This window comes from Asparagus officinalis, chromosome 3 (genome assembly GCF_001876935.1).
Source record: "Asparagus officinalis chromosome 3, Aspof.V1, whole genome shotgun sequence".
In the NCBI taxonomy this organism is placed as follows: Eukaryota; Viridiplantae; Streptophyta; class Magnoliopsida; order Asparagales; family Asparagaceae; genus Asparagus; species Asparagus officinalis.
Window position 1 is genome coordinate 101,606,476 of NC_033796.1, and position 17,061 is coordinate 101,623,536.

The following is a 17,061-nucleotide window of genomic DNA, read 5'->3' on the forward strand; positions in this document are numbered from 1 at the left end:
AGGAAAGTATTTGTTTACTGTCTCGGATTATTAAATCATTTGATTAACAATGACATTACCAGTAGATATAATCAGCACGAATATGCTCAACCGAGATGTCATACCTTTCATTTGATTCATATATATTAACTGTGAAGAACTCCACAATGCTTTTACAGACCGAATTCCTCAATGCTTCCGATTCCTTTCATCGAACAAAGCATCTGTAGCTGCACATTACCATAAATGACATCGACGCAAGAACTGCCACATTTAATTTCACCCTTCTGCACACGGTAACAAGGCATTTTCTTCTCGGATACCTCGGAAGCAGCAGAAACAATTCAAAATGCCAACTGTATAGGCCAAAAGAAATAAAAAAATGTTTATGCTCAGGCATCGAAACATAACTACAAATCCGACTACAAATTAACTCGTAAAGCACAAAACAGTAGCAAAAGAGTTACGGGGGAAAAAATTCCTGGAGTCTGCGAACGCTGGATGCAAGGACCGAATAGTCGAATACAATGTTCAAACAAAAGTGGTTCCAAGATCCATACATGCATCGTCAAGAGTTAAAACAACCTTTAGATAAAACTTTGCTCATAGCAACTTTTGAGTAACAACTGCATTTAGCTGTGCATTAACGTTTTGCCACAAGACATATATACCCACGAACAAAAACACGAAATATGTTTTGAGTCGCAAATGAGACATGTTAGATATTTATGAATTATTACTTCAAATGTACAATCATCCTTCAACATCCCAAAAGTTTGGGCTCAGAAGAATGCTTTTGGAGAACTACGATTACAATCCACCAATGACGCAGGTGAGCATCTAGATTATCTATGTTACAAACGCAAAATCAATGTTACATATAAATATTATATCATCGACCCTCCTTCACTCCTGAGGAATGCCTGTTAGAAAGTACAGCCAAAAAGGAAAAAAATAAAGAAAAATCAAAATTATAACATAAAGTTCAGAACTTAATCTCAAGTATAATGATGAGAAAATAACAAGAACTTTACCAGTTTTGTAGCAGCTACAGACTGCCTCTGCCTTTCTTTCTTTTCACGTTGGCACTCACCACACCAGCCGGAGAAGTCCTTTTGGTACCTTTTCATCTCTCTGAAGACTGAACTGTAAAAGTAAAATCATTTCCATTCAATAGAGTTCTGAATAAATATCAGATAGACGAGGAACACTAAAGACCATTAACAAACACCACAAAAAACTTACAAATTTTCCTCAGACCTAAAATTTTAACATTTATTTTATTGCAAAAGATTAAACTATTATTACTCATGCAACACTTTTAAATTAATATAAATATATACATATGTGGTAGTGTATTGGGATATGCATTTTGTCAGCTCAAATAGTAACATACTACAAGATTCTTATCCATAAGGTAACATGTAACAGATATCGGTTAACCCACACTTAGAAAATTATGGTATCAAATAGGTAATTATTATAGAAACCCCTTCAAGTTAAGCCACTTATTACAAAACCACTTAACATTATTAATATTATTATTATTTCATCACAAAACCCCCTGCCGTCAAAGAAACCGTTAAAACCCATTTACTTTTTGACATTTTCTCTCAAATGTCGCTTAATAAATACTACTTTTATTCCTCAAAATATTAACAGACCTCATCTCCCCTCTCTCTTCACACCAACCCAAGCAACATTGACTCTTGACTGAGCAGGATTTACATCATATTCATTTGCTCTTGGAAATGAAAGTGAAAGTTCAAAGTTTTTGCATGCATCCATCCTGAGCCTCACTGAAGTGATCATAGTGAAACTTTTTGTACTCGTTTCATTTAAAAAAAAAAGAGTTTTTCAGTTTTGTGTAGTTTTCTTTGGGGGTCTATTTTCTTGTGTTTACATGTTTGGAGTTGCATTTCTTATATTGATATTGAAAAATCTAATCTCACCAATAAAACATCAACTTTTGACAGAGTTTGCCAAAGACCAAGGTCGTCTTTTCAAGCTTTTTGATTTCAGTCTTAGTTTGGTGTAATTCTCAGTTTTTCAGCCTATATTTTTTCTTGTAGCGCAAACTCAAATATAAGAAAAAGGGAAAATGTGTTGAGGGGAAGAAGGTAGTTTTGGAATATAATAGATATTAACAGTGTTTTAAACAGCAAGGGATTTTGTAATAAAAAGGTAATGTTAGGGGGTTCTTCTAATAAGTGACCAAACTTGAATGGGGTTTCATAATACCCGATCAAATATGGAACAGATTATTGACATCTAACCTGACTTTTGCACTAACTTAGATCTCCCCATCACATAAGGACTAATACAAGTAAAGGGGGAACATGCTACACATTGATATTCCACAAAAGAATATTGCAATTGTGTGCCTTTCGACTAGTCCATTATTTAAAGATATAGAAATGTAAAAAAGATACTCAAAAAAGATGATGCAGGGATACAAAAGAAACAAAAACACATGAATACATTGAGATAAAAGTTATTGAAAACTCTTTAACATATTCGACAATGTTACATCAAATGACATGCACGAGACAAAAGCAGTTTTTTTACTGTTTTATGTAAAACATAAACTGACACAAAATGCATAATGATGTAATATAAAAAGAAAAGTCAACTGTATAAATAAGTTCAACTTGGTAATTACTCGAGCTATCCTATTCATTTTACACATGGAAGACAATTGTATAAATGCATTTCTTAATCATGAGTGAGGAACCACAACATTCATGTATCCAATTAGTTTCTTTAGTTTTCTGATACGTATTGGCTGTGTAAATCTGACTTGCATTAAAGAGGTCTATCTGATGTATGTGTACAAAATATCGGAGCCTCCATGTATCTGATAGATACAGGTCAAGCTACTATCTTTAAGTGTGTTAAGAATAAAGTACAACAGTAGTCGCATATGGTCCATATGGATGCCCATGCCAAATTTTACTAGATAAAAGTCAAAATAATATTATAACTAAATTTATTTGTAAAAGTTTTACTAGATAAAAGTCTAAATTATATTATAACTAGAATTTATTTGTAAAGAAATAGTTTTTTTAACACTTTAGAGGTTCTAAATTCTCTAATACGTGTCAGCTTGTAATTGGACCAACCTGCCCCAAGAAATAGATAAATCATGTGCGGGTCAGAAGATTACGACCCAAAAGCTTTAAGCAATCTGTTTCAGATACAGCCCATACTAGGTTAGCCAATTGACAATTAATAAAACCTATAAAACTCTGATTGGTCAGACAGAGCCTGCCAGTCTCTCATCATCATATTCGCAGATGGCAAAATTTTGACCCACTTCCCGTAGCATATATTCTAAAATCTTTTCCATATCTTTCACTAACGTCAAAATGGAGCTTGTTGCCTCTTCAAAAACACCATTGCTGGACCTCCATCAGCGTTTAAAATCAGTATAAACTTTAAATTTTATTTTTTTATATTTCACAGTACCCATGTTTTATTGCATTATACTTGCTCGGTTGTCAATGAGTCAATGACTCGACACCTCATCATACTTTCTTGTTTCTAATAATTTTTGTCCATCTCCATCTTGAGAAAATTGTCCTTGGAAAGTGGTAAGCATTATGATATTTTAATAAAAAAAATTAGACCAAAAACAAACAGCTTAGGCTTTAGCTATGAAGCACGGACACGGACACGGCGACACGGACACGACATGGACACGGACACGGACACGGACACGGCAAAACTCAAAAAAATAGGACACGACGATACGGCTAGATTTTTTTAAATATTATTATTATATATAGATCAATATTGAATTAAATTCCTATTACATTTTCATATTTTTTGTTATGTAAAGTGAGGATTATAAATAAGAAACTAATGGAAAGTGTGTCTGTGTGTTGCAGGTGTGAATTAATATGTCGGGATGACAATGATCTCTTGGAGAATTAAAGACAATAATGTTAAAGAAGACAAGAAAGAAAAGATGAACATATAGCAAAACAGATCAATTTTTATGTTGTATTATTATGTAATATTAGCTTGTATAATCAATGACAAGTATAAGTTATGTAACTGATTTGAAGATAATCACAGTTACTAGCAATCCTAATTAACATTCAACAGTAGGCAAAATCATAACTGTTTACAATCCTAATTAACATGCAGCAGCAAAACTAAAAATTACAGTTATTAGCAAGTTAACACCCAACAGCAAAACAGCAAGTAAAAAATACTATGCTAATTAACAACCAACAGCAAAACAGTAAGTAAAAATTACCATGCTAATTAACATTCAACAGAAAAACAGTAAGTAAAAATTAATAATTTTGAAACAGTAAATTGTCGTGGTGGGGGGCAGCGTGACATTGAAACTCGCGGGGGGCCTGTGCGATTTTCGAGAGAGAGAGAGAGAGAACAGTAGCTTGTCGTGTGAGTGGATGCAAAAAAGGGAAAGTTCGTGGGGAGTTTTGTGTGATGAGAGGGAGATAAAAGAGAGAGAAAGAGAGAATCAGAGAGGGAGAGAGAGATAAGAGAGGGTGAGAGAATCGGAAAGAGATAAGAGAGAGAGAGAGGTCGATCGGAGAGAGAGAAAGAGAGAGAGAGAGAGAGAGCGCGACTGAGAGAGAGAGAGCGACTGACCTTGGATGATCGACGACGGCGAAGCTGACGGGGATGATCGACGACGAAGCTGACGAGATTGAGAGCTGACGACGAGGACGAGACGAGGACGAGGACGAACTATTGATCGGGTAAGTTTTGATTTCTGACGAGTGACGGCTAGGGTTAGGGTTTTTGGTTTCTTTAACTTTGAAATTGGGTTTCGGGTTTGGGCTTCGGGTTTGGGTTTTGCCGTGTCGGGAATGGAATCGCCGTGTCCGACCCGTGTCTGCGACGAGTCGAGCCGTTGACCCGTGTCGCCGGCGTTGACAGCGTGTCCGACGCGTGTCGAACGCGTGTCCGCGTCCGACGCGTGTCGGAGACGGACTCGTCGGCCGTTTTGAAGAGTCGGTGCTTCATAGGGCTTTAGGACCAAATAGTTTTTATCCTGGAACCAAAGCATCAGACTTGAGGAGGTTCTAGGACTTATGACAACTAAATTCTATTTATTTTGTCCCAATTTATTATGTTATTTGAAGATAAACTCAAAGTCAATTTATTATGTTATTTGAAGATAAACTCAAAGGCAGAGTCCTTCCCATATCGCCTAAAAGATCATAATAAGTGTTATGCTAGCTTGATATAGATTCTTAGCTCACAACCAAAGAGCTTAAATATTCAGCAAAGTGATTCTTAACAGTATAAAAAGAAACAATGTGTATATAATTAATTCCAATCAAATAACTCGAGTTAAAGAATATGTAAACAGAACCGTGTATATTGGTGGCAAGGAAAGAGTATACCTTCTGCACCACATTAACAGATTGATTCTATGCCCAGATGTTGTAGGTCGAGCACCATGACGATGACGACCACGATGAAGCACAGCTCGACCAGGTACATGAGAATAGTCTAAGATTTCCTGTGGGTGAAGCAAGGGATCCATCCATCACTTCTTTATAATTGTAAAAACCACACTGCAGTCCCATACTCGTCAGAAGAACAATTTCAACCATTCATAACAATAATCTTAGAACTATTGCTAGAAAGGACATTTGTCAGATATTGAATTATATCATTGACCAGCCCAAAACCTAATGAGTGACACTGCATACCATACAATATCATTATTACAAGAACATATTACAGTCACATGTAAGCTAAATTGAAGTCATTATATCTGAATAAAATGGCTAGGAAACTTGCCAGTTAATATCTATATGAAGATAAGTATTACATGTCACAGACTCGCGTTGCAATTTTTATATATGTTAGGTGGATCTAGGCACCGAAGAGGTGCCTAGCGCCTAAAGCCACATAGATCCCCCTAGCTTGCCCATTCAATCTAGGTGCCTGCCTATTAATTTTTTGATGGAGATCATTTATTTAAATTTAAATACAACACAAAATAATAGGAAAGGAAATATGAGTGCTCGTGAAGGACTTCACAAACATAACAGCAGCAAAACCTATCCATGCAGAACAACAGTAACAAGGGCATAAAGAACGGAAGCAGCACAGGCTTCTCTTCCAGTCTAGATTTTACCAACATGCATTGAACCCATGCCTGTCACTCGTCTTGCCCAAAGATGTGAGCACATGTATCCAAAATATGTCAGACATGTTCAATATCTGTCCAAAATTGCAACCAGGCCCAGAATATGTTGCAACACTATTGTTAAGGTTGTGAACTCATTTGCATATTAAACCCCAAACTTTTGATTATGACCATGTGAGAGAGACATGAGGATGGGGGTCTTAGGTTTCTAGCTCCCGGGGGCAATAGATGCTTTTCCTTTCCCACAACTGGCTAAAAACTACAGTCGGCTGCTATTGCAAATTGCAACGCTGCAAATGGATGTCATTTCCCCTTCTCTTTTTCTTTATTTTTTTGTCAGGTCTGTTGCTGAGATTTCATATGCTCAGGTTTCGACTTAATAGCAACCATATTTTGTAGGATATTTATCAGTTCGATATCAAGCACGGATTCATTCATAGGGAATGATTGGAAGGGGATTCTGAAATTGAGAAGTTTTCTGCAGTTGACAATTGAGATATTTCTTAGGGGTGAAAGCATTGTTTTAAATATCCCCGACATGGCCCGATATATCCCCCGATATATCCTTTTACAGGGCTTGCCGTAACCGATATGCTCTTTAAATATCCTTTACCGTTTTTGGCTATTTAAATCTCCGATATAGCCGATATATTAGCCGATATGTGGACCAAATAATCTTTTTATATAGCTTGTTGCAAAATAATATACCGTGTTTGGAATTTTTGGGCGAGATATCAATATTTTCCCATTATATCAAATGACATTTTGCCCTAAAAAAAGCAGATTGAATGTTGCAACGTTGCTTTGCACTTTTGTTTGTTTTAGAAGGTTGATTAGTGATCCTAAACATATATTATTCATATTTTGTATGCTTAAATTTCATTACATGTGTTGAGATTACATTTTAATGCATTATACTATGTATGCAAACATTCATTATGGCATTCCGATATTTACCACATCCCCGATATTTCCCCGATATCCGCAATCCGATATGAATTTTGGCCATCCGATATTTCCCCGATATCCGATATTTAAAACCTTAGGCGGTGATGCATATTGGATATTTAGATGGGTTCTCCCAGTTCATAATTGTAATTCACTTGCATGTGTATGAAGTATCAACCAAATATGGTTTAATCATTAATGTAACATTTTAGACCGTGATAATTTTGTAGACCGTGATAAAGTTGTATGCTCACCATAACGAGAACATAAAACGATTTATTGTTGAAATTATTTTGTCAGAGCATGCAAGTCAATTCGTACTTTTCTATTTGGTTCTTTCACTTCCGCAAGACTGAATGACTATTCTGGAGTTGTAGTGGCAGTATCCTACTCTATATTTATTAGAACTGGAAAAGATGTAAAGAGTAACAAGAAAAGTTAAATTATCAAGTGTCCTTGCATCACAATGCTAAAGCATTTATCTTATGAGCAACTAGTTATTTTTTTGTCAGGTCTGTTGCTGAGATTTCATATGCTCAGGTTTCGACTTAATAGCAACCATATTTTGTAGGATATTTATCAGTTCGATATCAAGCACGGATTCATTCATAGGGAATGATTGGAAGGGGATTCTGAAATTGAGAAGTTTTCTGCAGTTGACAATTGAGATATTTCTTAGGGGTGAAAGCATTGTTTTAAATATCCCCGACATGGCCCGATATATCCCCCGATATATCCTTTTACAGGGCTTGCCGTAACCGATATGCTCTTTAAATATCCTTTACCGTTTTTGGCTATTTAAATCTCCGATATAGCCGATATATTAGCCGATATGTGGACCAAATAATCTTTTTATATAGCTTGTTGCAAAATAATATACCGTGTTTGGAATTTTTGGGCGAGATATCAATATTTTCCCATTATATCAAATGACATTTTGCCCTAAAAAAAGCAGATTGAATGTTGCAACGTTGCTTTGCACTTTTGTTTGTTTTAGAAGGTTGATTAGTGATCCTAAACATATATTATTCATATTTTGTATGCTTAAATTTCATTACATGTGTTGAGATTACATTTTAATGCATTATACTATGTATGCAAACATTCATTATGGCATTCCGATATTTACCACATCCCCGATATTTCCCCGATATCCGCAATCCGATATGAATTTTGGCCATCCGATATTTCCCCGATATCCGATATTTAAAACCTTGGGTGAAAGTGGAACAGCGTCTATAGTCTCAAGGAAAACTCAATCTTGATTTATGGAACGAGGAAGGTACGGGGATGCAAGTCAAAGTGATTCACCTATGGCAGTGAACACGAAGGAGAGTTGCTTTATTTTTCTAGTCGGTACCAGAGGTTAGTTGGTGAGTTGAATTGTCTTCCAGACATAAGACCAGATATCTCATCATCTCATGTACAATTAGTGTAGTTAGTTGATTTCTTGATACTCCACACTCTAGTCACTAAAACTTGAGAAGTGCTCTGGGACATGGGTGGTTGTACTAGAATCATGGAACATGCATATTGAGGGTTACACAGACGTAGAATATGTTGGTCCACAAGACAACAGGAGTGAGAAGCGAATATCATGTCATCTAGGAGGTAATCTGGTGGCCTTGAAAAAGTAAGAGAACGAGTGTTGTAACTAGATCTATGTTGAAGCTGAATTCAGGGCAATGGCTAATGCTATATGCGACTTCATATTCTTGAAATCTTTATTGTAAGGAACTGATTTCATCATCCAAATTCTTACTTTGAAATATCAAATATGTAACTAAGGCTGTTGGGAATCGGATGGATGGAAATTTGTTGAGGATATAGGAAAAGTAAAATAAAAGATAAAAATGTCAACATTACACTATATTTCACATAGAAAAGATACGAAGTCGGGCCTCACACACATGTGAAACATGTCACATGCCTAATAATGCTTGTTGCAACTCACATGTAGGGAATAATCTCCAATAAAGTTTTCATAATTCTTCTTCTCTCTTGAAAATGAAGATATACAAGTGTATCTACTCCTCTATACAAATGAGAGAATCCAAGATTCATTATTCATGCTACAGTAAATACCACAGTAGCGTTTACTGTAGCAAACATGGAACTAAACACTGTTTTTTTGAAAAATATTACTGTAGCACAGGGAACACCGCAGCAGAGGCGGAATATTGTAGAATTTAAAAATACTGTAGCAGTTAAACGGGATTACTGTAGCAGTAAAAAATTCTTCAAGCTAGTTTATGGGTGTAAGACAAAATCCTCATCTTAACCGATAGATAACATCAAATGACAAATTCAATCCTAACTAAATAACAAATTCAATCCTAACTAAACTGATCTCCTAGCTTGTCCTGCATCAAAGACTCAATCTAAAATTATAAATTGCTAATAATCTGCTCTTCCATGAGATGATGAAGTATATGGAAAATAGACGGTCATTTTCTTTGATATGAAGTCTTGGAGTAGGCATTGAGATGGTACATGTAAGGACATGTGATTATAAAGTCACTCGGAGGTTCAAAAGTAAAATACATTTGTGACAAGAGAATATATATCAGCTCTAACTTGATGATCATCGAGTGAGCACTCACATAAGCCCTTAGAAGTGATAATATTTATAAAAAAGTTAAGAGCATACATGTTAGGAACATGAGACACTATAGCGAACCACGACCCTGATTCAGTCATCCCAGAATGCGGTACACTAGTGAATTGGGTCGCCGACCTAGCAACCCAATTTAGAATTCAAAGTATTTAATATTACCAGATCTAGAATTCAAATTTGTTAATGTTTTGGAAAAGAAACGACCATTGTCAGAAAAGTAAACAACAAAAAGCATACCATAATTGCAACTTGAAAACTCTTTTACCATTATGGATCCTTGAATTTGACTTTGCATAAAATTGTTCATTAAGAAACTCCAGTTCCCGTTCCGTGAACCGAAACAAACTAGGTTCCATGCAACTATGGTAGAGACTAGAGAGTACTTGTGTAATTCCTTAATAATGATACTTATGAAAATGCAAGAGAGCATAGCGTCAACTCTGTCTAAGGCTATGGTTATAACATCACCATCTTTCCAAAAGAATGTTTATTGACAAATTAATGTTGGAAGTTCTGATAAAAATTATGGTCATTAATATAAGAGGGGAACTTGAATCTCAGGTAGCAAAAAATTCCAAACAAGACTTGGCACTATCTAATAGTCTACATAACATGCAATCCTTGACTGGTATAGTCAGTCTCCTTGATATTGACAGAGAGAAATAATTAGATGTCATACACATGTAATTATTTCAAATTAATGGTTACTCCAAGAGTATATTAAGCTTCTTAACAGAGAGAAATTACGAAAACACTGGAAAATAGTATAAATCATTAGATGTCATAGACATGTGATATGATAAGTATGTATTATGAGAAATGGATCCAATACGCTATGACAGATCAACATACCTCAGGTTGAGTTTCTGAATTTACATGTTTGTCACAACGTACGCCTCGGAAAAATAATTCACCACCAGAAAATTCCTTGCCCAGGCATACGTTTAAAGTAACTTCTGAATCATCTACATGGAAACCTTTAAAGTGCAAACTGAAATGATTTAGAATGGAAGTTTAAAGTTTGTCACTTTCTGATTTTCATACTTCAAACAATAGGTTTTTAATAAGGCAGCACAAGTTACAGCTGGAAGCAGAAAATAGTAATCAGAAAGTACATGACTTGAACAAATGAACCAAAAAAGCAGAGGCAAAACATAGTACATTTAGAATGCAGGCAGACAACCAGCTAGAATTGGCCTCAATCAGAAATATACTATAAATCTCCATTACATTGACCTCAGTAAGTAAAACAATTCCTTCAGAAAGGGAATATCTTTTCGCCTGTTGTTGGCTCTTTCCTCTTTATCTTTTTTTTTATCGATTTATTCTTCAAAACTTGTAGTTATCGACTATGCACCACATTTACATTGCACCGCACCGTTAAACTTCCATGGAACTACAACAAAATCAAGGCAAATAATATTTACATGATGCTCTCCTATCTTCTATAATGGGAAAGGGACAAACAAGAACAGTGCAATGTAGACCTTTCTTCTAAAAAAATGCCGGGCGCCAAACCTCTCCAAGTATAGAGGATAAGGTTCCTCACACATCCTTGGTCACATTTCCTGAACTCGTGATCTTTGTGTCCAAGTCAAAGGGCCTTCAAAATTTCTAAATTATTAAGAAAAACTCGGTGGTTCCCTCCTATTTTGCCAATAGAAGGGGGAAAGTTCCTATAACGGTAAAACATTGAGCTTGTAACCTCATAGCAGATCAAATGTCTTGCCAACCTTCTTCAGGTTCCTCTTTAATATAGAGATCAAATATCACGCAACACCCTGAACTAAAATACTATTTTTATACATGAAAGTGTGCAATGAATAACGCTCTGATCTAATGCTCAAATTAGAAAATAAATTAAAAAAGCTATAAATATTTATCTCCAACAGCGAGGGGAAGATTTTTTCACCATCAAATTGTCCGTTTCTATTTTGATATTTCACACATTATATTATATGGAATTCCAAATACATACCAGAACCAAAAGAATTGATTCATTGAGCCTTTAGAGGGACAAAAAGATAATGATATAGGACAAGGAGATGGAAATAGACAATGTTACAGAAAGCGCTAGGCACCGCTAGCGGCTGACCTGGCACCTAGAGCCAGGAGGTGGAGGAGATTTTACTACAGGTCAAAGAAGGTAGAGGAGCTGTTCAGAGTCGGTGAAGGAGGCTAGGGAGGCTGGAGGGCATGGAGGTTCGGCGGTGGAGGAAATCAGACCATGACCTAAGCTTTGCAGTATGCATAACAGCCCATACTCCCCTGGTGCTCCCAAGACCTAACTAGGTGGGCTAAGTATTGCCTAGGCCTAGAAGCCTAGGCAGTGCCTAGGCCACTTTTTAAAACTATGGAAATAGAGGAATGTAACGTTTATCCTTACTGTCTAACCATTCATAGTCAAAGAATAGGGTTTTTGTCATATTATACTCCCATACCTTTGTTAATTCTAATGTTATACCCTCAATTCTTTATGTTTCTAAATTAGACTCCCAAAATCCTCATATTTGTTCGAAATGGGGTCTCATTTAAAACACTTAAATAGTTGTGGGTGAGTAAATTAGAAAATACGGGGATGTTATTTGAAACAACTTAATGGAGCTGAAAGTTTAATTTAGAAATATGAAGAATTGGGGGACTAATATAGAAATAACAAATATTTCGGTAATATGTCAAAAATCCTAAAAAACATTACATATTTCAAGAAGGTAATTCCATAGAGGTGTGGTTAATGATTTACAGAATCATTTTAGTCGTGAAAATTGGGGTATGTATACAATTCAATGTTCAATGCTAGAATTTGTATGCGTCGAAGTAGATACCTAACTCAATATCCTTGTCATTTCCATACTCGACCACGAACCCATGATGTGAATCTAGTGCTGATCCACCAACCTCTGTAAAGAATACTGCACCAGAGGCACAAAAGGATTCACAAGAACAAAAGAAATTATAAGCTTGATCAATAAGAGCTCAGTGGCATTTGCTGAATACAAAATGACAGTACTTGATTGTCACCTCTAGATATGGGGCATATAAATTTCTCCATAAGATTGTTAAGCATAGCTTCAAGACCAAAATCATCTAGAACAGCACCATATTTATTCATGGTATTGGGTTTCATTGTCTTAAATTTAGTTGCATTGACCCACTTTTCAAAGTTTTCAACCTGTGAAAACAGGACGCTTTCTCGTAAAAGGTCATGGCAAGGATAGAAGTAAAATACAATATATTCAGATATATAACCATTCATTCTTCAGAGTCATACTGCAAATAAGGTGGTTAATACCTCAGCCAACAGCAGCTCACAGAAACTTGGCTGAAGCATCGCAAATGTGTACACACCAGGAGAGGGTTCTGATATTATATTTCTAAAACTCTCTTCCGTGCTTTTCTTAATAGCTTCAATGAATGATGGAACAAAAAAGGTCGTAGCATCCACATTGTATATCTGTTTATGTAGAGGCTGCAGAAAACACCAATGACATGAAACAGAAAAAATGATATCTTCCACAAGGAAAACAGTTAGAAAAGTGGAGAAAGAAAAGGAAATATGGATTTATCTACGCAATTTCCAACAGAAGAATTAGCACTAAAAAGCATCACACTTACAAATCGAAAATAGTGTGCAGATTTACCACTATGATCAAACAAAAGCATGCAACAATGTTGTTATAAAAACAGTACAACAAATGCATGGATTACATAATAATGGTAACAAGTCCAGAGCACAAACCTGGTATGCTGACATTATCCTTTGCCTATATTCCTTATGCTTCTGAGCCTATGGAAGAAGTATAGACACACGAGTGTCATTATCAAGTAAAAACCTTAACTAAATAAACCAAAATGGAACCCTTGATAATTAACTAAATTCCTTCAAGAAACCAACTAGATGTGTGTAAAAAACAAGAGAAACAGCTTGCGCCAAGTAGAAAAATAACAAAGACGCATCACAGATCCAACAAGAACTGAAACTACGAAAAAAAAGAAAAAAAGAAAAAAAAGAAAAAGAAAAAGACCAAACATTAACTAAAATCTTTCACGGAACTAAGGAAATGGATATAAACACGGAAGTAATACTACACGTATATTACCAATATATAAAATAAGAGTAATACTACACATATTGCCAAGGAATTGCATATAAAAACAAGGGAAACAGCTTGGGCCAACTAGAAAAATAGCAAACATGTATTACAGATCCAACAAGAACTGAAATTACCAAAAAAGACCAAATATTAACTAAAATCTTTCACGGAACCAAGGAATAGTATATAAGAACAAGAGTAATAATACACATATTACCAATATACCTGCCTAACTGCCTATCAAGAAGTAGCAGCTAATTTGACCGTACAGAGACTTCAAATGACTAAAAGAAAGGACTTATGGTATGGCCTTTTCACTGTACCTCCAATATTCATTCTTTGTGTTGAAGTCCTCTTGAAAAAGGCACATAAATAATCAAGACTCATTGATAATGCATATATGTGATACACTCTTATAGTCTGGAATATTGGCATCAGCATGAAAAATGCGAAGCACAGATAGAGTTTATGCTTATATGTGCCATCAAAATATAAAGGCATGCACTTCAGCTATTCTCATTTTGAAGAAAGCAGGCTTGATATAAATTTTCTTCTGATTTAAAAAATAAAATAAAATTCAGATGTTCACTATGATCAGCTAACTAAGCAGCTTTCTAAGAAAAGGCCTAGTACTCATTTAATATGACTGGTACCTTAACACACTTCCAACCATGACAGTTTGCATCATGTAGTTGAGATATATTTAGATATTGATAAAGGGGCAAAGAAACAATTTGATAGACTTCTATACATTTAATGTCAGGGGACAAGCAGATCAGTAAAGCTATAGATCAACAAAACTACACATCAATTCTAGCACGATGAAGGAATTTTCAGATATGAGTAGAGCAATGAGCAATCACTTGATAGCCTTTCAAAGAGCTAACATCAAGACATGGCAAACCATCAATGATCTAATGATAAAAAAGGATGTTGACACAAACAAACTATGCATGCATGTGCATGTACATATATAAGAATGTGCATTTTGGTAGATTAGACATTTTTCATAATTTTTATTTGCTTTGACAAAATATTCTGATTGGATTCTTTATGATTAGGTTGGGAGCTAAAATTGGAAGAGTAGAACAAGTTTGGGGCAATTTAGCTGTCACAATGTTCTGGGGATAAATCGAAACTACCTATAGTCAGGGGGTATATATTGAAAAACCTAGTAATTAATTCTTCAGAAATGACTTAACTACCCTAACTTTAAAATTATCTTTTTACGAACTAATATTATCGTTAGAATATTATAATATTGTTAAAATAGTTAATCTTTCATTTTTGACCATCAATTTGTGTGTTAATACTATACTTGTAATACTAAGGTTAATTATTTTTCACTTTAATTATAACTTAATTAAGGAAAATTTAGTCATTTCTCAAAAGTCTATCATTTGGAGAGAGTATTTTCACAAAATATATGTTTTGAGGGTATATATAAAACTAACAATCTCATAAAGACAATACAAGAGCATTTATGTCATTACCCAGGCTGAAATTTCCCCCTTTGAAAATCCATCTGCAATCCTAGTACCAAACCAAATTAAACAAGAATAAAAAATTTTAAAGAAAAGAAGAAAAGGAGGTCCGATGATTAATCTAGCTCGTTCTTCTTCACCAAAAACAAATCACTGTAGTTAGCAAAAAAGAAGTAAATACAGGGGCAACAAAGGGACATTTTGGTCAAATTGCATGTCAAAATCCAATTTTTATGCAAGTTCCACATGTGGAAACCCTAATCATCAACCAGAACCAAACTTGGGATTTCATCAAAATCGAACCCTAGAGATCCAAAGAGGAACAACACCAGTAGAAATCTCACCCTAGCTCGCTCCCCTTCAGGCAAATACCTCCCCAGAATCTCCTTCATGAACTGAATCTTCGCCTCCTTCGACACGTCCAGCATGCTCGGCGGCAAGTGCCTCTCCAGAGAGCTGAAGATCGCCGGATCAAAGTCCGATTTCAGATCGTCGTACTTGTCAGGCTTGTGATCCTTGTTAGGGTTTATCCTCAGCCTCCGGTCGCCGTACGTCTGCCTGATCCCCGACCGGCCATCCGGGGGGACATTCGCGGCGTTGTCAGCGGCGCCACAACCCCTTCCGTCCCCCCGCCGCCGCCCGGCGGTGCTTGCGGCTGCCGTGCTCCTTCTTGTCGACTGATGACATGGCAGCGATCGGGGGAGCGGAGGAGAGATTATGAGGAGATGAGCATTTGAGAATTTGAGTCACGGTTAGGGTTTGGGGTTTCGCTGCCGTTGGATTAGGGTTTGGTGAGAGAGAAGGGGGGTTTACGTACATTTACGATAGGGATTTGGGAATTGTGAAATTGCCACAGGAAATCCTTGTAATTACGAGGGTAGCCATTGGGTTGAGGGGTTTTTAGGGTTTAGGAATTAGGGGTCCGAAGGGATTTAGGTTGAGGAGAAAGACCGGGAGAGAAGGCTGATCAGATCAGGTGTTTGATTTTTCACAGCAAAATTTGGAATTGATGTAATGGATTTATTTGGGGTAAATATCAGAAAAAAACTCCTTTTAACTTTGGACATTTATCATATAAGCTCCCGTAACTTTCAAAATATAAGAAAACGCCCCCTTGAGTTTAAAGGTTATCAGAAAACCGCTTTAACGCTAAGATTTCTTCAAAAAGCCAATTTACCCTTAATATTTTATCAGAAAACCCTTTTAACTTTTAGTATGTTATCAGAAAACCCCTTTAACGCTAAGATTTCTTCAAAAAGCCACTTTACCCTTAATATTTTATCAGAAAGCCCTTTTAACTTTTAGTATGTTATCAGAAAACCCCTTTAACGCTAAGATTTCTTCAAAAACCCACTTTACCCTTACTATTTTATCAGAAAACCCTTTTAACTTTTAGTATGTTATCAGAAAAACCCCCAAAAGCTTGAACCACGGTTTTTTTTACTGGCAAGTATATGTCCTATGTAATTTTTAACGTAACTTTCAAAATATAAGAAAACACCCCCTTGAGTTTAAAGGTTATCAGAAAAACCCCCAAAAGCTTGAACCACGGTTTTTTTTTACTGGCAAGTATATCTCATATGTAATTTTTAACGTAACTTTCAAAATATAAGAAAACACCCCCTTGAGTTTAAAGGTTATCAGAAAACCCCTTTAACGCTAAGATTTCTTCAAAAAGCCACTTTACCCTTAATATTTTATCAGAAAACCCTTTTAACTTTTAGTATGTTATCAAAAAAAACCCTTTAACGCTAAGATTTCTTCAAAAAGCCACTTTACCCTTAATATTTTATCAGA

The 17,061-nt window shown here is 35.8% G+C and overlaps 1 protein-coding gene across 1 annotated transcript; it reads right to left on the reverse strand.

Annotated features, from left to right (window-relative positions):
• On the reverse strand, nucleotides 673-16,149 carry LOC109835499 (uncharacterized PKHD-type hydroxylase At1g22950). The gene is made up of 10 exons (XM_020403474.1): nucleotides 16,138-16,149; nucleotides 15,609-15,941; nucleotides 13,426-13,473; nucleotides 12,979-13,155; nucleotides 12,708-12,858; nucleotides 12,512-12,598; nucleotides 10,539-10,663; nucleotides 5,367-5,485; nucleotides 1,014-1,125; nucleotides 673-902 (listed from the first exon to the last, which is right to left on the reverse strand). Exons 1-10 carry the CDS (start codon nucleotides 16,147-16,149, stop codon nucleotides 867-869), a joined length of 1,200 nt encoding a protein of 399 aa, XP_020259063.1. The 3' UTR covers nucleotides 673-866.